A 22,514-nucleotide genomic window follows, 5' to 3' on the forward strand; every position below is an offset into this window, starting at 1 on the left:
AACAGGCTTCCCTATCTAGTTAAACAAGAGTTCAATATTCTTTCTCTCTTTCTTTTAACAGAAATCCATTTTTGTCCTGAAGACAGCTCATCCCAGAAGCCAAGCATTCTAAGGCCTGGCTTCTCATTTTCTGTCATTGCTTCTGAACTATTTCTCTATGACCATTTTATGACTTTTTCTTTAATTTTTTTTACTCTCCTCTTCTTTGTTGCTGACATATACTAACTTCTAAATACTTCTTCCCATTTTCTCAATGAATTCATCATTGATCTTTCTTTCCATTCCAGTCTTTTCACCATTTTTATGATCTTCATTCTTCCCATTTAACAAACAACTACATATTTCCTCAATCTTTTAAACTCTAATTATTTACTTTCTCCATTATTGTTAAGTTACATACTAATATGATCTCATGACCTTACCACTTTGAAATTGCAGGAGAGTTTTGAGATTGTACCCTTCAACCATAATCTTTTCATTTTTCACGTTTTCCAAGTTCATACTAAATACAATCTTCACCTTTAGTATAAACTTTAGCTCTTGACCCATTCCAGTCTCTGTCATTAAAATTCTAGCTTCATTAATGTCTGTCCCCAGTTCCATAAATTTGCACAGGATGATCTCAATATTTTAAATATATTCCTTTGTTATCTTTACCACATGGAATCGCTACCCAGTAACTTCTCCACAGAAATGACTTTATATTGACAACATATACGTTGCTAATCTAATTTTCTGTATGTGAACTATTTTTCTTTAGTCAAATGTAATCTCTTTAAAGTAAGGACCTATTTCCATTTTTCTGTCTTTTTATCTCTGGTATTTATGATGAAACTTGCTTTAAACAAATATTTGTTGATTTTTTCACATGAATGAATGGTTTGCCACTTTCATGTTTTACTAATATCTAAAATTAGATAATCCTAATGTACTAAAATCCCTTCACTTTTAGACTTGCTGACCTTCCCAATCAGGAAATCCTGGTAAGCCCCATCATTTAACTTCCCAGTTTGTTCCATTGATAAACTGAACTAATTTCACTCATTACAAATTCACTGTGTACAAGTTCACCCCAATCATTGCTACTGTGAATATTCTCACAATACACTACTCTCATTCACTTCCTAAGTTTTTTTCCCCACAGTGATTGTTTCAAATCTTTTAATCATTCACTCTTTCACTCTCAAATATAACTGGGCCCTAGATTTATCTCAGATGCCTCAACTTCTACCTACCTCATTGAGAAGACTGAGGTTCTATAATATAAATTCCTTGGCCTATTCCATTTGCTAATCAAAATTTCTCAGTGTCTTTATTCTTTCTTTTTCCTTGTTTACAAAAGAATTAGGCCTCTCATCTCACACTAAAATGAATTCTTCTAACTCTGACCATGTCTTCTTTCTTCAAGCATCCTTGAAATCCATGCTATCGTAATCATCCATCTACTAGATCTTTAATCTATTCCTCATTAATTGTTCATTCACATCTACAATTTTTATGCACAGCTAAACCTCTTGTAAAAGTTGTTTATTCCCCATCAATCAATCAATAAGCATTTGTTGTTCAGTTGTTTTCAGTTATATCTGACTAAGCAATACCAAATCATCAATAATAATTTTGACATATCTCTCCTCTGCTCAAAAATATTCAGAAGTTCCCCATTGGTTCCTAAATAAAATTTAGACACTATTGTTTGACATTAAAATTTTCTACAATATGGCATCATCCTACTTTTCCAATTGTATCAGATTTCATTACTCTTACCATAAATTCTGTGTTCTGGTCAAACTGGACTATTCTATGCCCCATGAATGTTACATTTACTCCTATACCACCACCCCTTTGTTACTACTACTACTATCTAGAATTCTTTGTTGGAAATGTTTTCTCTCTCATTTTTCACTTGAATTTTTACTGAACTTTGAAAGTCCAACTCAAACGTTTCTTCTGCATGTAGTCTCTCTTGATACTACCATCAGTTAAGTTTCATCTTAGAACTTTATTTGACAAAAATTGCTGGGGAAACTGGAAAATAATGTCTGAAATTCGGGATAGACTTACATCTCACATCTCATACCAAAATTAGGTCAAAATGGATACATGATTTGGGTATAAAGGATGACATCATAAACAAATCAGGAGAACAAGGAATAATTTACTTATCAGATATTTGGAGATAGGAGGAATTTATGACCAAAGAACTAGAGAACAGTATGAAAGACAAAATGGACAACTTTGATTACATTAATTAAAAAAGTTTTTGCACCAACAAAGTCAACAGAAACAAGATTAAAAGGGAAATACAAAGCTGGGGGAAAATCTTTATAGCCAGAATTTCTGATAAATTTCTAAAACATATAAAAAACTGTGTCAAATTTATTTATTTATTTATTGCTGAGGCATTTGGGTTTAAGTGACTTGCCCAGAGTTACACAGGTAGGAAGTGTTAAGTATCTGAGGTCCGATTTGAACTCAGATCTTCCTGACTTCAGGGCTGGTGCTCTATCCAGTGCCCCATTGTGTCAAATTTATAAGAATAATTTATAAATTGGTCAAAGGTTTTCTGATGATGAAATTAAAGTCATTTATAATTATATGAAAAAATGCTCTAAATCACTATTGATTGGGAAAAAAGCAAATTAAAACATTTCTGAAGTACCACCTCATACTCTCAGATTAACCATGATGACCGGAAAAGATAATGATATGTGTTGGAGGGGATGTGGGAAAACTGGGACATTAATGCATTGTTGGTGGAGTTGTGAAATGTTCCAACCATTCTGGAGAGCAATCTGGAATTATTCCCAAGGGCCTATCAAACTGTGCATACCCTTTGACCTACAGTGCCATTACTGGGTCTGTGTCCCAAGGAAATCATAAAAGAGGGAAAAGAACACATATGTGTAAAAATGTTTGTAGCAGCTCTTTTTGTGGTAGCAAAGAATTGGATTCTCATCAATTGGGGGATGACTGAACAAGCTATGGTACATGAAAGTAGTGGAATATTATTGTGCTATAAACAAGCAAAGCAAGCAGAACCAAGAATAATACATTGTATACAGTAACAGCAAGCATCTGCAATAATCAACTATAAAAGACTTGGTTCTTTTCAGTAGTTCAGTGATCCAAAGCATTCCCAATTTTTGGACAAAAATGCCATCTGCAACCACAGAAAGAAGTCAGGAGATTGAATGTAAATGAACACATGCTATGTTCACTTCTTTTTTTTTTTTTTTTTTTTTTTTTTTTTTTTTTTCCATTTCTACCATAGTTTTGGAAGAGATACGGTTTCCCCCTTTTACTCTTATTTTTCTCTCCCAACATAATTTATAAAACAATGTGTATTAAAAATAAACATCTTAAAACTTTAAATAGTATTTAGTTATACTGCTCTAATGCAGTTACTTATTTTGTGATCTCATCCCTTTACTAGACTGTATCTCTAAAGGTTAGAGTAGTATAAAATCTAAACTTTGCTTGTCTTCTGGATTATGGTACTGTGAATATCTTCTATAGCATACTACAAATGCCACATAATATTTTGCATGCAGCAAGCATTTAATACATAATGCATTTGTTGAATGAAGAAAGAAATGTATCTAGAGGAACATTGATCTGTTCATCAATGCTTTTGTCTTCAAATCTTTTAAGAGATATATTTCTTTAAAATTATAATTTTATTTATATCCTTTAATTTTTCTGTCACTTCCTTTATTTAATATATCCTTCTTTTCCCCTCCAAGATAACAACCCACTAAAACAAACAATACAAACTAGAAACAAACAAACAAACAAACAAAAGAATTCAGAAAAACTAATCAACACATCTAAAATTTCTGACACGATATGCAGTATTCTATCCCAATAGCATCACATATCTCTTTGAAGAATGAGGTGGGGGCAAGAGCAAGTATTTTCTTACATCTCTTCTTTGGGGCCAATATTGATTTTTTTGGTAAATATTGGTAAATTCTCAACTTTTAGCAGTCATTGTTTTTTGTTACTGTTCTTTGCATTGAAATTGTTGTAGTTAACGTATTTTGTTTTCCTGATTCTGATTACTCAATTTGAATCAGTTCATTTTAAGTTTTCCCATTATCTCTATATTCATCTTATTCAGCTTTCCTATAGTGATATTTCATTACATTATTGTACCATAACTTGCTTAGTCATCCCCCAATCAATAGACATCTATGTTGTTTCTACCTATTTTCCACTATACATATTTTTAAATATGTTTAATTTTTTTTAAAAAAACATGTTTCATTAAGTTAATTATGTTGTGAGAATGTAATGGAGAATGTAAGATTCTTAAAGATAAGGACTATTTTCCTTTTGAAAAACAACTGTCTTGCACATATATTGCGCATAATAGATTTTTATTTAATTGAATTAAACTATATTGATAATTTCGTACATCACTTGAGATCATTGAAGAAACTTATGAGTTGGGGAACAATAATTTAGATACATTTCAAATATTAACTAAATGTTAATAAGGATATTAATTAAGTTGTTCATTGGTATATTAATAAATGTGGTATATATTTCACTTTCTATAAAGAATATTTAAGGTAATTACTTAGTCTATATAAAATATGCCTATCCAATATTTTACATCTTGTGTTTTCTTAACTCTTTTTTAAAGGTATCAGATACACACAGGACTTCAGCACTCTATCATAAGACCTACTCAGCCCAACTGCCTACCTCTGGATAATGCAACCCTACCTCAAAAGCTAAAGGAAGTTGGCTATTCAACTCATATGGTTGGAAAATGGCATCTGGGTTTTTATAGGAAAGAATGCATGCCAACCAAAAGAGGATTTGATACTTTTTTTGGCTCCCTCCTGGGAAGTGGTGATTATTATACACATTATAAATGTGACAGCCCAGGGATGTGTGGATATGATTTGTATGAGAATGACAATGCTGCTTGGGACCATGATAATGGTATATACTCAACACAAATGTATACTCAGAAAGTGCAACAGATTTTAGCTTCTCACAACCCCAGGAAACCTATATTTTTGTATATTGCATACCAAGCAGTTCATTCACCATTGCAGGCACCAGGGAAGTATTTTGAACATTACAGATCCATTATCAACATTAATAGGAGGAGGTATGCTGCCATGCTGTCATGCTTGGATGAAGCCATCAACAATGTGACCCTGGCTTTAAAGAAGTATGGTTTCTATGACAACAGCATTATCATCTACTCTTCAGATAATGGAGGACAGCCCATGGCAGGAGGAAGCAACTGGCCTCTCAGAGGCAGTAAGGGAACCTATTGGGAGGGGGGAATACGAGCAGTTGGCTTTGTTCACAGCCCACTTCTGAAAAACAAAGGCACAATATGTAAAGAGCTTGTGCACATCACAGATTGGTACCCAACACTGATCACACTGGCTGAAGGCTGGATTGATGAAGACATTCAGCTAGATGGTTATGACATTTGGGAGACTATAAGTGAAGGTCGGCGTTCTCCACGAATAGATATTTTGCACAATATTGATCCAATTTATACAAAAGCCAAAAATGGTTCCTGGGCAGCAGGTTTTGGGATCTGGAATACAGCTATACAATCAGCAATAAGAGTAAAACACTGGAAACTGTTAACAGGGAATCCAGGTTATAGTGACTGGGTCCCCCCTCAATCTTTTAGTAATGCTGGACCCAATCGATGGCATAATGAACGGATTTCCTGGTCTACTGGCAAAAGTGTTTGGCTTTTCAACATCACAGCTGACCCATATGAACGAGTGGACCTTTCAAGTAAGTATCCAGGGATTGTGAAGAAGCTTTTAAGGAGATTGTCCCAGTTCAATAAAACTGCGGTTCCTGTCAGATATCCACCCAAAGACCCTAGAAGTAATCCTAGGCTCAATGGAGGAGTCTGGGGGCCATGGTATAAAGAAGATGATAAGACAAGGAAACCAGGAAAAAACAAGGCTAAAAAAAAGCAGAAAAAAAATAAGACTAAGAAGAAAAAACACTGGGAAAAGGGGCAGTTTTCAAATTGTCAAACAGACCTTACTCATGGGTAATCATGAAATGGTTTTTGGTGAAACTCAAATCCATCTGTATTTTGCCCCATATTTTTTTCCCCAATTTATCTATCAAAATCAGTGCTGTAATGAGACTAACTGAAAACTCCATAGAAAGCACTATGCCAATGCAGAGCAGTCTCAAACTTGACCTGTCTTTTTGACATACCATATAGAGAAGCACAAATAGTTGTGTCAAGAATTTTCTTTTTCATATCAAAGATACCATTCCCACAATCAGTAGCATTTCAAATAATGCAGTTTCCAGTGGGGTTTTTTTGCCTCCTTCATAAAGGTCAGATGTTGGCATGACAAATTCTGCACTTCAGCAGTTGGCCTTTTTTTTTTAAAGTAAAGAAGGAAGAATATGGCTATAATTGAGAATCTTGCTACTGTGAAGGGAATCATAGGATACCAAGCATAACACTGATTTTATAGAAGTACAATATAAGGCCAAATAATTAGCCTTGAAAAAGGCCTAATTTCTTACTGATTTTTATGTCTGTGTGTCTTCTGCATTGAAGAAGAAAAGTTGTTATTAGGTTTGGGTTTTTTGACTGAAGTTTGACTTCCAGCAAAAATAAATGGTGAGCCTCATGGGAAACAACTTGTACCTCATTTGATTTTACATGAACAAGAAGAACAAAAAAAGGCCTTTGAGCACACTGTCAAGAAAAAGAACTATAGTTATTGTTTAATTGCTTTAATTAAAAAAAATGACACTTCTGCATAAAAGGCATAATTTATTTTTTACAGAGACAGAATCATTATTTTACTATCATCAATGATGATGCAAGTGATGCTTTTATTGTCTTATTTTTATTTTCCAAATAGCAACCAAAAAATTTTTTTTAAATTTCTCCCTCATAAATGACAAAGCATTGTAAAAGTCTGAGTTACTGTAAACACTGCTGGAAAGAGGAGAGTACTGAAGGGAAATAACCCAGGTGAAGAATTTGAATAGGCTTTGTTTACCCATTATTTTGAATGTAATAAGATGACTTTGCTTAAAAATTATCTGGAATATTTTAGTATAGTGTCTAAGCAGAAGCTAAATAACTTTGTTATTTCTATGATCAACACTTTATTTATGTATCTATTAAAATAGTTTATTTTTATGGCATTCACAAAGTTAGTCTGGTTTTTCTCTCTAGCTTCTTGGCCACAAATCAGCTCACCTCAGCAAAAGAATATTTGTGTGAGTGGAGGAATGATGGGATGTAAGGGTAGCTATGATAAGGAACTTCTGGGGTCCTCAAATTGGAGATATTTATTTTTATCTTGGAAATTTAAACCATGACTGAATTACTATTGACAGGCAACATTATTGAGAAAATATCTACTTCATACTATATAGCACTAAGCACCATGGAAATATTAAAAAGAAAAAAAAATGCTGGATCCTACTGTAAAATAATTTAAAACATAGTTTGAAAAACTATAGTTTAAAACTACTTGGAAAGTGTTACAAAGTAATGTAAAGAGTAAATATATGAAGTTCATGGGAATTTGGATCACCAATACCCAAAAGAACCATACGGCTACTATCTGTCCTTTAGAGTCTAATATGTTCTCATGCCCAAAGAAATGAGAGGGTTTGATGAGTACTGAGCTCTGGGTAAAAATGACATATGTAGCTGGTGAACTGCCATCTGAATATGTGCAAATCAAAATGGGGCATTAGTGAAAATTGAATATAAGTACATTTGCCACTGCTTTTGAATTTGAAGGATAATAGCTGCAGGGTCAGATCATACCACAAGGTCTTATTTCAGGGGAATTCATGGATTTCAGGGATCTATAATTTCAGCCCAGCACACACAACCACACACATACATGCATACATATACACACACACACATACACACACACATTCCCTAAGAAATGATCCTTATGCATTGCAGTGTGTGTGTGTATGTGTGTGTGTATGTAAAATCATATGGTCAATAACTCCTTTTGATTTTGCTGGATTGACTCTTAAGTAACAAACTCCTTAGAAATATTGTGAACATCATAGCTTAAACCAGTGCTAATACCAGAAAAAGTAGCAAAACTTCATCAGTCAACAAACACCTATTATGTGAAAAATGAACTGTCCCATCAAGAATCTCAGTTAGATGAAGAAAATAACAAGCAAAAAGTAAAAATAAAAAAAAAGGTATATGAGAGCTATAAAGGGAAATGAAAAATAAACTGAGGGAAAGCATGAATAGCCAACAGAACCAAGAAAGGCCTCTTGCAGATGGAATCTAAGCTGAGTATTGTAGGGGGCTGAAGAAGCCAAAGGTGAAAGTGGAGGTGCAGAAGAAGACCTTTCCAGATATGAGGGCTACCAGTGAAAAGACAGCCAGGAGATGAAATGTTGTCTCTGAGGAGCAGTGAGAAGGCATTATCACTAGATAGAGTGTGTAGAGAGGAATAAAGACTAGAAAGGAATGAAAATACCATATTGTGAATGTCTTTAAAAGTCTAACATGATTCTATATTTAATCCTAAAGGGATTAGGCAGCCACTGAATTTTACTGAATATGGGGTGAAAAGCAGCCTTCACTTCTTTTGAAAGGCTGCTTCTTGAGAAGGCCCCAAAGAAAAGAAAAGTAGATATGTCGGTACCATGCTATGCTGTATGGTCTCTTAGCTTAGTAAAATAACTTCAGACAGTAGTTAAGTATATTGCTAATGAAATGACTAGCCATTGTTAGCATGAGCCAGTTTCTTCCAGGCAAATAAAAAGAGGCCAAACCACACATCTGTATGGACACACATGCGTGCGCGCGTGCGTGCACACACACACACACACACACACACACACACACACACAATATTCCTCCTTCCCACAAGGAGGAAGAAAGGGCGGAAAAATCCGAGGGCCAGCCATTTTACACATGGCTACTGGAGGAGCTGTTAACATCATGAATGTGGATAGCAAACTAGGATGGATGGAACATTTAAAAAAAAAAAGCAGCCACCACAATCTGGCTGCATTACTTACTGTTTCAGTAATGTGCAGAATGATTTTCTCAGGATATTTAAGGAGGTGAGGGAGATTTAAACAGTGTTGTTAGATTTAATCAGACTAACTAACTTTTATGCATTTCAGCAGCAAGGATGATATTGGTAAAGAGTCAGATTTAGAATGCCCTCAGGCAGCTTGGGAAGGGTGCCAATACGTTATCAGTAGTTTCTAGAGGAGAAATTTCCATTATATAGTTCTGGAATTGTACCTTTTGTCTCATGGACCAGAGCATGGAAAAAGCTGGGGGATAATGCAAGCCTCTCCTCTTAGCTCCTATCACTGGCAATGTTCATAAGAATAATAACTCTTCAAGGCTAACAAAATATTCTACAGATCCTCATAACAATCCAATAAAGTAAATAGTTCAAGTATTGTTGGTCTTTTTATTCATTCATTCATTCTTTTATTCATTCATTCATTTATCTATCCATCTATTTTATCAGTTCTGTTACTTAATGAATATAGAAAACTCCTCGTGAATTGCTTGGGGAAAAACTTCCCTTTCATTGACACAGTTTGGTATCTGTTCTGAAATTTATAATCTTTCTAAAGACATTATTTATCCAATATTAATTTTTAAAATTTTACATTACATATTCTTTCTCTCCTAGTCCCACCCTTCCCCTTTGCTTCAAAGGCAAGAAATATGATACTCATTGTACATGTGAAGTCCTACAAAATGTATTTCCATATTAGGAAATGTTGCAAAAAACAAAATAGAAAAATATGTTTGAATCCATATTCAAAGTTCTTCGTTTTTCTCTCTCAAGGTTGATAGCAGTTTTCATTATATGTCCTTTGGAATTGCCTTGGTTCACTGTGTTGATTAGAGTAGTTAAGTCTTTCATAGTTGGTTATCAAAATAATATCCATAATTTCTAATTATAAGGAATTGTATTGTCATGCATTAGAGTGATTTGCCAAGACTCACTCAAACAGTATAGGTCAAAGGCAGCACTTGGATCTAGATCAGAAGACAGATTGTCAGGTCTTAAGAAATTAAGGAAATGAAAAGTTTTTTTTTTCAGGGAATTTAATGTGTTTTTTAGGTTTTTCTTATTAAATATATTAGTTTTCAAAACATAAAATCTTGTTTTACAAATTTTCCCTTCTTTCTCCTATCCCCTTCCCTAGACGGCAAGTATTTCAATATATGCTAAACATGTTAAAATATGTTAAATCCAATATATGTATACATATTTATATAATTATCTTGCTGTACAAGAAAAATCAGATCAAAAAGGAAAAAAATAAGAAAGAAAACAAAATGCAAGCAAACAACAACAGAAAGAGTGAAAATGTTATGTTATGATCCACACTCAGTTCCCACAGTCTTCTTTCTGGGTGTAGATGGCTCTCTTCATCACAAGATCATTGGTACTGGCTTCAATCATACCAATGTTGAAAAGAGTCACATCTATCAGAATTGATAATCATATAATCTTGCTGTTGCCATGTACAATGATCTCCTGCTTCTACTCACTTCACTTACTCTCAGTTCACTTAAGAGGCCTCTCCAGGCCTAAAATCTGTTGATCATTTCTTATAGAACAGCAATATTCCATAACATTCATATACCATAACTAATTCAGCCATTTTCCAACTGATGGGCATCCACTCAGTTTCCAGTTTCTTACCACTACAAAAAGGGCTGCCACAAACATTCTTGCACCTGTGGGTCCTTTTCCCTCCTTTATGATCTCTTTGGGATATAAGCCCTATAAAAACACTAGCTGGATCAAAAGGCATACAAATTTTGATAGCCCTTTGGACATAGTAGTTTAATTGAGAATGGGGGAAGTGGGACGCCAAGATGGCAGAGAGTAGACACATCTTTATCTTGTCTTGTCAGATCAACACCAGATCAAGTCTCTGAACTAATTTTGGAGTGACAGAACCCACAAATATTTGGAGTAAAACAAATTTCCAGTAGAAGATATTTTGGAAGAACTTCAAAAAAGGTCTGTTTCAGTAGGGCAAGGGGACAGGCTACTGAGTGCAGGCACAGCAAAAGGAGCCCAGGGTAAGGAGCTAGGGTTTTGTGGAGAATCTACCGAGGAGGCTGTTAGGCTATTCTGGCTACAAGCCAGTGAATCAGCAGATTAGCTATAAGACATCTCAGAAAAACACAGGACTTGGCCATGCCTACCCAGGACCAGTCAGTCAGTAGCAGCAAACCCAGGGTCAACTAAAACAGCTGTCACCCCTTTGCCTTAAGAGCAGACCTCAACCTTAAAAAAAAAAAAAGCAAAAAAGCAAAAAGAACTCTGACCATAGACAGCTTTTGTGTCAAGAAAGAGAAAAACATACCCCAAAATGAAAACTCCAAGTAACATCATTGCTAAATTTCAGAATTATCAAATCAAGGGAAAAAAATATTGCAAGAAACTAGAAGAAAACAATTCAAATATCAAGGAGCCACCATCAGAAAATTACCCAGAACCTAGAAGCTTCCACATTAAAGACTGAAGGGCATGGAATCTGATATTCCTGAAAGGCAAAGGAACTTTGTAAGACAAATCATCTCCAGATGAAGCCCCAAAGGATAATATGAGTTGGTCCTCATGTCATAAGATTCTCTTAGAAGAATTCTAAAAGATTCTTAAAAGAGAATTAGAAAAAGATGGGGAAAGGAAATGAGATCTTTCCAAAAGGGTTTGGTAAAGGAAAAAGAAATTATCTGAAGAAAATTTCTTAAAAATAGATCTAGCAAAATAGAAAAAGCATATAACACCTTGCAAAATAGATTTGAAGAGATGGAAAAAGCATATAATGTCATAAATTTGACATCAAAAAGAAACTAATTCATTGAAAAGAAAAAGAATCTGTGAAATGAAAAAAAAAAAAATACAATGAACAAAACACCTCATTTAAAAGTTCAATTGGCCAAATGGAAAAGGAGACAAAAAAGTTAACTGAAGAAAATAAATTAATAAAAAATTAGAATTGAACAAATAGAAGTGAATGATTCAATCAGACTTCAGGAATCATCAAACCAAAAAAATGAAAAAAACATAGAAGAAATGTAAAATACCTCATTGGAAAAACAACTGACCTGGAAAATAGATCTAAGAATTATTGGAATTTCTGAAAAACCATGATGAACAAAGAGCATAGACATCATCTTTCAGGAAATCATCAAAGAAAACTTCCGCAAACTTCCTAGAACCAAAGGGTAAAATAGCCTTTGAAAGAATTTATCTATCACTTCCTGAAAGAGACCCCAAAATGAAAACTCCAAGGTCCATCGTAGCTAAATTTCAGAATTATCAAATCAAGAGAAAACAATATTGCAAACAGCCAGGAGAAAATTATTCAAATATCCAGAAGCCACAATCAGAAAATTACCCAGAACCTAGAAGCTTCCACTTAAAGATTGAAGGGCATGAAATCTGATATTCCCCAAAGGCAAAGGAACTTGGATTGAAGGCAAGAATCAATTATCCAGCAAAACTGAATATCATGTTTCAGGAGAAAAATGGACATTCAGTCAATGAAAAAGGTGAGTTTCATTAACTTCTGATGGAAAGACCAGAGCTGAATAGAAAATTTTAATCTCTTACAGAACTCAAGAGAAGTATAAAAAATAAAAAGGAAAGAAAAATAACTTTATTTTAAAAGTTAAAAAGCTTCTATCCCAATAAGGGAAGATGATATGTTTAACTCTAGAGATCTGTATCTCTGTTATGGGTACAATTTGATTTGATGGTGTAAAAAAGAAACAGAAGAAGGAAAGTGTAATGGGCTGAAGCTCAAGTTGATGCACTGAGGTCCTAAGCACGTGAGGCTAAATAGTAATTGGACCATATTCTATTAATATATGCTTGGAGAAAGAATGCCCCCCCCCCACCCTTTGTGCAAGTTTTGAGGTGTTGTATGGGAAATGATGTAGGGACGATTTTGGTGGGTGGAGAGAGAGGAGCGAAGAGAGAGACAGACAGACTGCTGGCTGGGTTTGTGTCGCAGCTGCTCACATTCCTATAGCCATCACCCTTCACCTCCACAAAGAATAAAGATTGAAGATTTTCCCTAACCTGAATTCCTGACTCCGGCTGATTTTAAAATACACAGTCATCACAGGAAAGGGGTATTCTATTGGAAGAAGAGGAAAACAGAGTTTAAATGGATTAATTACATCTCATGAAGAGGCCCAAAAAAAGATCTGTTACAATTTAGGGAAAGAAGGCAAAGGGATGAGCATTGTATGAATTTTATTCTTATCAGATTTAGCTCAAAGAGAGAATATCAGACACATTTAACTTATAGAGAACCTTGCCTCACCCTATAGGCAAGAGGAGGGGAAAGGGGAAAGGAAAGAGGAGGCTAATAGAAGGGAGAACAGAAATAAGAGGGGGAAAGTATAAGAAAGAGGGAGGGGCTGTAAAGGGTGAAGACTGTTTGAGGGAGGGGGTGGTCAGAAGCTAATTAATGAGTAGGAGGGAAAGTGGGAAAGGGAAGAGAAAAGTATAATCGGGAGTAAATAAGATGGCAGGAAATAAAGAGTTAATAATTTTAACTATGAATGTGGATGGAATGAACTCTCCCTTAAAATGGAAACAGACAGCAAAATAGATTAAAACTAGAATCCTACAATTTATTGTTTATAAGAAACACATTTAAAGCAGAGTGATACATTCAGAGTAAAGGTAAAAGGCTGGAGCAGAATCTATTATGGTTTATAATACTAATCTATTATGAAGTTAAAATATTAGATAGTAGAAATTTGGGTGGGGTGTCTTGCCAGGCTTTTGCTCAGTCTTTACAATTTGTCCGGACTGCCAAAGTTTGGGCTTCACTGTCATAATGGACCTCCATTTATGACCAATATCATGGTATATTGGAGGAGAACTTTTTTCTAAATTATTTCCCTACAAGGAGAAATTCCATTTAAAATAATTGTAAATAATATAAAATCTTTGGGAGTCTCTGTCAAGGCAAAGTCAGAAATTATATAAACACAATTACAAAACACTTTCCACACAAATAAAATTAGACCTAATCAATTGGGAAAATATCAAGTGTTCATGGGTAGGTCGAGCAAATATAATAAAAATGTCAATACTATCTAAATTAATCTACTTATTAAGTGCCATTGCAATCAAACTTCTGAGAATTTATGCTATAGATAAAAGCAAATAATAACAAAGTTCATTTGGAGAAATAAAAGGTCAAAAATTTCAAGGGAATTAATGAAAAAATGCCAATGAAGATAGCCTAGCAATACCAGATCTAAAACTATATCATAAAATTGCAGTCATCAAAACCATCTGATACTGGCTAAGAAACAGAATAGTTGAACAGTGGAATAGGTTAGGTTCACAGGACAAACTAGTCAATGACTATGCAGGGGTCCTCAAACTTTTTAATAGGGGACAGTTCACTGTCCTTCAGACTGTTGGAGGGTCAGACTATAGTAAAAACAAAAACTTTGTTTTGTGGGCCTTTAAATAAAGAAACTTCATAGCCCTAGGTGAGGGGGATAAATGTCCTCAGCTGCCACATCTGGCCTGTGGGCCATAATTTGAGGACCTCTGGACTATAGTGACCAAGTATGACAAGCCAGAGCTTTTGGGAAAAGAAGTTTTTGACAAAAACTACTGGGAAAACTGGAAATTAATATGGCAGAAATTAGACATTGACTCACACCTAACACTGTATACACTAAGATAAGGTCAAAATGGGTTCATTCTAAATAGCATATAAAATAGAATATAGAATATATAGAAATGATCAGAAGGATGATTTTAGAGAGGCCTAGGAAGACTTACATGAACTGATGCTAAATGAAATGAGCAGAACGAGGAGATTATTGTACATGGCATCAACAAGATTATACAATGATCAATTCTGATGGACGTGGCTCTTTCCAACAATGACATGATTCATATTAGTTCCAATGATCTTGTGATGAAGAGAACCATCTACACGCAGAGAGAGGACTGTGGGAACTAAGTGTGAAACACAACATAGCATTCTCACTCTTTCTGTTGTTGTTTGCTTGCATTTTGTTTTCTTTCTCAGTTTTTTTCCTTCTTGTTTCAATTTTTCTTATGCAGCAAAATAACTACATAAATATGTATACATTTATTGGATTTAACATATATTTTAACACAGTTAACATCTATTGGATTACCTGCCATCTAGGAGAGGGGGTGGGGAGGAGAGAAAAATTTGAAACACAAGGTTTTGCAAGGGTCAATGTTGAAAAATTACTCATGCATATGTTTTGTAAATGAAAAGCTTTAATTTAAAAAAGAAAGAAAAAAAGAATTTCTCGGAAAAAAAAAAAGATTATACAATGATCAATTCTAATGGATATGGCTCTTTTCAACAATGAAATTATTCAGGCCAGTTCCTGTGCTGGACTGTCCAGGCACACTATTCTAGGCTGCCAGAGCACACATACAAGACTTCAGTCTACTCAGATAAACATGGAGACAAGCTGATGGAGAGGTGCAAACAGTCTGTCTTTATTCAGTCATTCTCTTAGTGGGAGTAGCAGGAAGTAAGAGAGTGAGTTCTGCTCAGAGCTATCTATTTATGCTTTCTCTACTCTGAGATTACCTGTGCCCAATCTACTCAGCACTGCCATAAGTGGAGCCAGAGGAAGGAGATGTGTGGAGGAAATATAACAAGAGAACACACCCCTCACCACCTCAAGTTGCTATAACTCCTGCAAGATACAACCTCCTGCCTCATAAGCCACTTCCCTTTTTACCTCCTGGGCTTGTTCTGCTAAACTGACATGGCATACAGGCTACATGGCATATCTCAGAGAGAGGAATTCCCCTAATAAGTTCCAATGGTCTTGTGATGAAGAGAGCCATCTGCACCCAGAGAGAAGACTGTAGGAACTAGGGAGTGTGGATCATCACAACACAGTATTTTCACTCTTTTTGTTGTTATTTGTTTGCATTTTGTTTTCTTTCTCATTTTTTTTCTTTTTTGATTTGTGCAGCATGATAATTGTAGAAATATGTATAGAAGAATTGCACATATTTAACATATATTGGATTATGTGCCATGTAGGGGAGGGGAATGGAGGAAGGAGGGAAAAATTTGGAACACAAGGTTTTTCAAGGATTAATATTGAAAAACTATCCATGCATATTTTTTGAAAATAAAAAATAAATTTAAAACAGCAAAAAAATTTAGAGTTAAGAAATAAAATGTTTTAATAAATAAATAAAGTAAAATATTTTCTCCCTTCAAAATTGCACATAAAAACAATTTTTAACATTCATTTTCTTTTTTTTTAATTTTGTTTCAAATTCTCCCCTTCCTTCCCTCCCTTTCCTTGAAAAGGCAAATAATTTGATATAGCTTATACATGTACAATCTTGCAAAACATTTTAAGTATTTTTTATTTTACTTATATTTTATTTTATTTTATTATGCTATCTTGGAACATTTTGATTAACTGAAAGCTGTTTTCCATTCTTAAATTTATCTGGCAAAAATAAATAAACCAGACTTAAGGAAGAAAGAAACAAGAAAGAAGGGAGAAGGGACATCTTTGTCCTCAGTCTTTCCTCCACGAGTTTATATTCTATTCATCAATGTTACTGCCACAAGCTGTCATAAATTTTCACCAATACTGAAAACATTTTCTCATACTATGTACAGCCTCATATTTATCACGTTAAAATGATATATGTAAATGTTTTGCAAATCACAAAATTCTAAACAAATGTTAGTTCTTTTTAATACTTAACTTAATAACTTAACTTTTAATAACTTAACTTAAGCTAATAACTTAACTCAATAATTAACTTTAATACTTAAGTTAATAACTTAACTTTAATAACTTAGTATTTTTAATACTTAACTTTAAAACTTAACATATATACTGCTCGAAGATTTGCAAACCAATTCACAAATGTTATCTCATTTTTTTATCCACAGAAATCCTGGGAGGTTGACACTATTATTATTCCAATTTTATATATGAGGAAACTGAGTCTGTCAGAGAGATTAAGTGACTTGTCCAGAGTTACAGAAGTGTCTGAGGCTTGATTTGAACTTAAGTCTTCCTATTCTAGGTCTAATGCTTTATTCATTGCCCCAATTAAATTTTTATCATCATCATCATCATCATCATCATCATGACAGAATCCTATATTCTACTCCTCATCATGTAGTCCCTATGCTCTCTTTCACTCCAGTCTTCTCTCCTACTTCTACATCCAAAAAAGTCTCAAACATATCCAACTGATCTCTAGTGTCTCCAGAAGCCTGAAATCTGATGAGGGCTATTAAATCCCCAAGTGATCAAAACACCCTGTGGAACTTGTCATGGTAGAAATACTGGGCCATTAAAGGCCTTCACAGGCTAAAAATTACAATAAGAAATGAGTAACTAGACACACCATTGTGGACAGAATGCTGTAGACGTCATCCTATGCTGCTGAAAGAGAAAATGTAAATAAACTTTGGAGCCTCAATCATTGTGAGTCTTGGCACAGGAAGGAAAATCTTGAAGAGAAAAATAGGACAGAGAAACTCAAATCTTTTTAACTTTTCCCTGCTCATTCAGAAATCTAATGTACTTGCACTTTAACCTGCCTTTCCTATCAATGCAGAAAAAGCATCTAGTATCATTTTATCTTGATGGATAGGGATTGAACCTATGGTTTCATTAGTGTGGGTAACTCTTAGATATGGAAACTCTTCTCTATTAATAAGTTTTAGAAAGTAGCATAGAGACTAGTGATTTGTCTAGGATCACTTAACCAATATATGACAAAATAAGAATTTTAACCCAGGCTCTGAGGCTGTATGAGTAGCAATAGTGGGCTAGAGCTAGCTATTTGTCCAATTTTTAGTGTTAATATTGATGCCTGGGCAAAGGCTATATATCAGGGCTTAATTTATTGATGTGGTTTTTTTAATGTCAAAATTTTAAAAAGTGATGAAGAAATTGTTAATTATTCAAATTAAATTTAAAAGTGTATTTTGGGCAATATTTTTTGAAAGTCAGTTATTAAATATTTAGCACCACACCTCTGCTCTCTAGTCAAAATTCTTCATAGTGGATAGCAGAGTTATCTGCTTGTAAATTCTGCATTCTATGAATTATCAATGATTAATTAAAAATTTAATTACAAATAAATTTTCAGTATACATCTGAGTAAGCCACCCACAAATAGACTAGAATTGGTTCATACATCAAGAATACAAAATAATATTTTCTTTTGCCTTATGAAATAAAGAGCATCAGTAGCAACATTCTATATTGGCTAGAGAATCAGCCTCAAGAGTCAAGAAGACCTAGATTCAAGTCCCTTTTTCAACATATAGAAGGTGTGAATGACAGTAGCTGGGTGGCTCAGGAAATGTATTAACCTTTTAATCCTCCCCAACCACTTTTTTCACTTAATACTATTTTTTTCCAATTACATGTAAAGATAGTTTTCAACATAAATTTTTTTAAGATTTTGAGTTCCAAATTTTTCTTTCTCTTTTCCTTCCCTCCCTCTCTCTTCAAGAAAGCAAGCAATCAGATATAGGGTGTATGTTAAAAAATATTTTCATTTTAATTAATTTGTGAAAGAAGAATAAGAAGAAAGAAGAAACAAAAAAACGAATTTTTAAAAAATGAAAATAGTATGTTTTGATATGCATTCAGTCTCCATAGTTCTTTCTTTGGATGTGAATTACATTTTCCATTACAAGTCTTTTGGAATTGCTTGGATATTGCTAAGTCTCCCACAGTTGATAATCACTCTTTCAAATTATAACAACTCTTTCAAACTATAAATTTCAAAATAGTTCTTATTTTACATATTCAATAAATAACATACATCAATGTAATCACAGAGGTAAACTGAAAAAATATATTCATACATTTATTTGTATATATACACATATGAACACACACACACACACACACACACACACACACACTTATTGGCTAGATCTTCTGCCAAAATTTATGTAATGTTTTACAATATCAAAATTAAATATTCTTTAAAAACCAATTGCTATTTTGGATTATTTGCATTCCATTCCTGACAAGCTTTATCTATCTATAGTTAAGTAATTTTTCTGTAAGAAAACTCAAGAAAAAATATTTAAATTTACATGTTAGTCTTTTCTTAGAGAATTAATAATCAGTCGGGAAGAGTCAAAAGCTCTATACTTCAATCTTGCTACTAATTAGCTTCTGAATGTAAGCCACTTCATTTCTTTGAGCCTCAGTTTCCTCATTTATGCAAAGGAAGAAATGAAGATGTTGAACTGAATAATTAACAAGGACCTCTTCATGCTCTAAAAATTCTATGATATCATAGCTAAGTATGCTTATACACAAAAAATACATCTTTAGATAAATAGATGGACTCAAGCATTGATTTTTGCTAGATAAAAAATATCCTCTCTTCCTTCTCCCCTTTTTCCTTACATAAATTACATTCAAAACATTTCTTGGGATCACATCCCAAGATATGTGGCCATATCCATCAATCTCACCAAGGAAAAACCAGTTCAGTACGTGGTTTAAATCATCCAGCTTGCCATATTTGTTTTTCGGTTTCATTTTGCTCACTAATTTATTCATTTATGCCCTAAGTTTTTCTGAGCCATCTATTATGCACAATGCTTTATTTTGTATATTGAAGATTTTATTTTTGTAGGCAAATAAGATTGAGCATCATTAGTACTTTCACCTTCCTACACTGGTCACTATTTCATAATTTCTAGTGCCACCTTTTAAAAATAATTTGAAAATTATCTAGTTAAGGAATTTAGGGGAGCTTTAAAATTCAAATATTAATTATGTGTAATTGAGCAAAAACTGAAGAACTGTTCATCCTATTTGCCTTTAAAAATCACTTGATTCAGTCTTCTGCACAGCAAAATCCTATTGCTAAGTTCTTAGGGAGAAATTAGTTAAGATATGGTGTCATAGGGGCAGCTAGGTGGCATAGTGGATAGAGCACCAGCCCTGAAGTCAGGAGGACTTGAATTCAAATCTGGCCTCAGACACTTACCACTTCCTAGCTGTGTGACCCTGGGCAAGTCACTTAACTCCAACTGCCTCAGCAAATATATATATATATATATATATATATATATATATATATATATATATATATATATATATATATATATATGGTGTCATAGAAAAGAAAGATAAAGACTTTCCAAGATGAATAAGTATGATTTTTCCATAGTAAATGGGGAAAAGCTAATTTAAAATTCTATGTTTTCATTGAAATTTGGAAGATGAGCTAGCTCCTCTTCAAACCACTGGACATTTTATAGCCAAATGCTTCATCTCTAGGTCTGGAATCAGGAAGAACTGAATTCAAATTCAACTTCAGTTATTTACTAGCTTTATACCCTGGATAAATCCACCTCAGTTTCCTCATCTATAAAATGCGAATAATAATAGAACCTATCTCCTAGGGTAGTTGTGAGGATAAAATAAGGTAATTTGCAGAGCCTTATTTAAAAAAAAAATACCATATTAGTTGTCAATAGTTGTGTCTAATTCTTCATGACCATATTTGGTATTTTCTTGGCAAAGACACTTAAAAGGTTTGCCATTTCCTTCTCCAGTTCATTTGGTAGATGAGGAAATTGAAGCAAACAAGGTTAACTGATTTGGCAAGAGTCACACAGATAGTAAGTAATTAAGGCTAGATTTGAATTCAGTGCCACCTAGTTGTCCCAAAGTGCCTTGTACACATTAGTTAACTATTACAATAATGACAGTCAGATTCCCCAGGAGATACCGTGCTAGGCCTGAAGTCAGGAAGACTCCATCTTCAAGAATTTCCCAGCTATGTGACTCTAGGCAAGTCACTTAATCCTATTTGTATCACTTTCTTCATCTGTCAAATGAACTGGAGCAAATTACTCTAGAATTTTGCCAAGAAAACCCCAGATGGGTTTACAAAACATTTAAACAGGACTGAAACAACTGAACAACAATATTACAATGAGTCCTGTGAAAAAAGAGGAAGAGGAGGAAGAGGAAGAAGAAGAAGAAGAAGAAGAAGAAGAAGAAGAAGAAGAAGAAGAAGAAGAAGAAGAAGAAGAAGAAGAAGAAGAAGAAGAAGAAGAAGAAGAAGAAGAAGAAGAAAGAAAGAAAGAAAGAAAGAAAGAGAAAGAAAAAATCATATCTTTGAAAAATTTCACTGAGAATGTCAGTGTGTCAGGCATAGGATTATTGTTTAAAAGTCATTCAAAATATCTGCCTTCAAGTTAAGACAATGTTGATTTTATTTATTTACCCTGTAGTACAACTTAAAAAATATTCCTCTGAAGGGTTTCACTGCATGATTATACTCTATTTCTTTCACTCTATTTACTATTCATTCAGAAGAAAAAAAGGTTCAACAATTCCCAAAACACAAAACCAAGCACTAACAAAAACAAAAACAAAAAATAGACAATAAAGAATTATACCATGTCAGAATAATCTTGACAGGAATAGCTCAGTAAAAATATCTCAAACATTTGGTGCTAGAATTCAATTTGTTAGCTGCATTAGGGATTCTCATTTTTTAAGAGCAAAAAATTAACATTTTAGATTTGAAAAGTGAAATTTTCCTACATAGGAGGGCCCTGATACCACAGTGAGATCCAAACTTTTAAATTCTGCATTTTTCCTTTTCCTACATGTTCCATAGAGTACATGGAGGCAGGTGTGCATGCATGCACACACATATACAACACACAGTACACTACTCACACATCCTTTTAAGCACTCATGCAATCTCAGTGTTTTATATTTTAATCAGAGTGAAAGATGTTCGAAAAAGAAAAAGTTGTATTCTGTTATTATTGGGAATTTGTCCCATAATAACCCAGTTTTTGTACAGTTGGGTGAACTGAGGTATAAGAATAGGCAAAGACAAAAAGAATGATATATGTAACAAATATACTCTTGTTAATCTTTCTCCCCAAGTCAGGCTGCTACATTTAACGCTCAGGAATTGGGACTACCTTAAGGATTTATGGATATCTACAATTATCAACTGTATTCTTCCCTTTTGTTAGGTTTAGTGATTAGTACTCCAGTTCCATTAAAACATTTGACATTATTAGCTTTTATAAAAAGATATTTACTTTGAAGTTCTAAATGATAACACAATGCAATCATTTTCCTCTAAGGAGAAAGCTTTTGTCTTCTGTAGGGACATATTCTCCCCTATACCAGAACTTCTTAAACTTTTTCCAATGGCAACTCCTTTCTCCTCACCTCTCACTACTACCAACCAGAATTTTTTATACTAAGCAAGGTATATAGGTCTATAAAATAAATATACAAATTAAACATTTTCTGATAACAGATCATAATTTTGTGACCCCCATATTGAGTTACTTGGTTGTAACCCAGAGTTTAAGAAGCTTTGCCCTATACTACTTTTGTAAACAGTAGAATAGCTTCAAATTTATCCCAATTCTTAAATAACATTGTTCTTACTAAGTTCAAATCC

General features: G+C 33.8%; 1 protein-coding gene across 1 annotated transcript in view; it reads left to right on the forward strand.

Annotated features, from left to right (window-relative positions):
• The window catches only part of ARSJ (arylsulfatase family member J), a 125,813-nt gene extending 118,640 nt beyond the window's left edge, over positions 1-7,173 (forward strand). Inside the window, exon 3 of the mRNA XM_051967036.1 lies at positions 4,649-7,173. Within this exon, the coding sequence (XP_051822996.1) occupies positions 4,649-6,050 (1,402 nt within the window). The 3' untranslated portion in view covers positions 6,051-7,173. The remainder of the gene's footprint in view (positions 1-4,648) is intronic.
• The last annotated feature ends 15,341 nt before the right edge of the window (positions 7,174-22,514 follow it).

This window comes from Antechinus flavipes, chromosome 6 (genome assembly GCF_016432865.1).
Source record: "Antechinus flavipes isolate AdamAnt ecotype Samford, QLD, Australia chromosome 6, AdamAnt_v2, whole genome shotgun sequence".
NCBI lineage: Eukaryota > Metazoa > Chordata > Mammalia > Dasyuromorphia > Dasyuridae > Antechinus > Antechinus flavipes.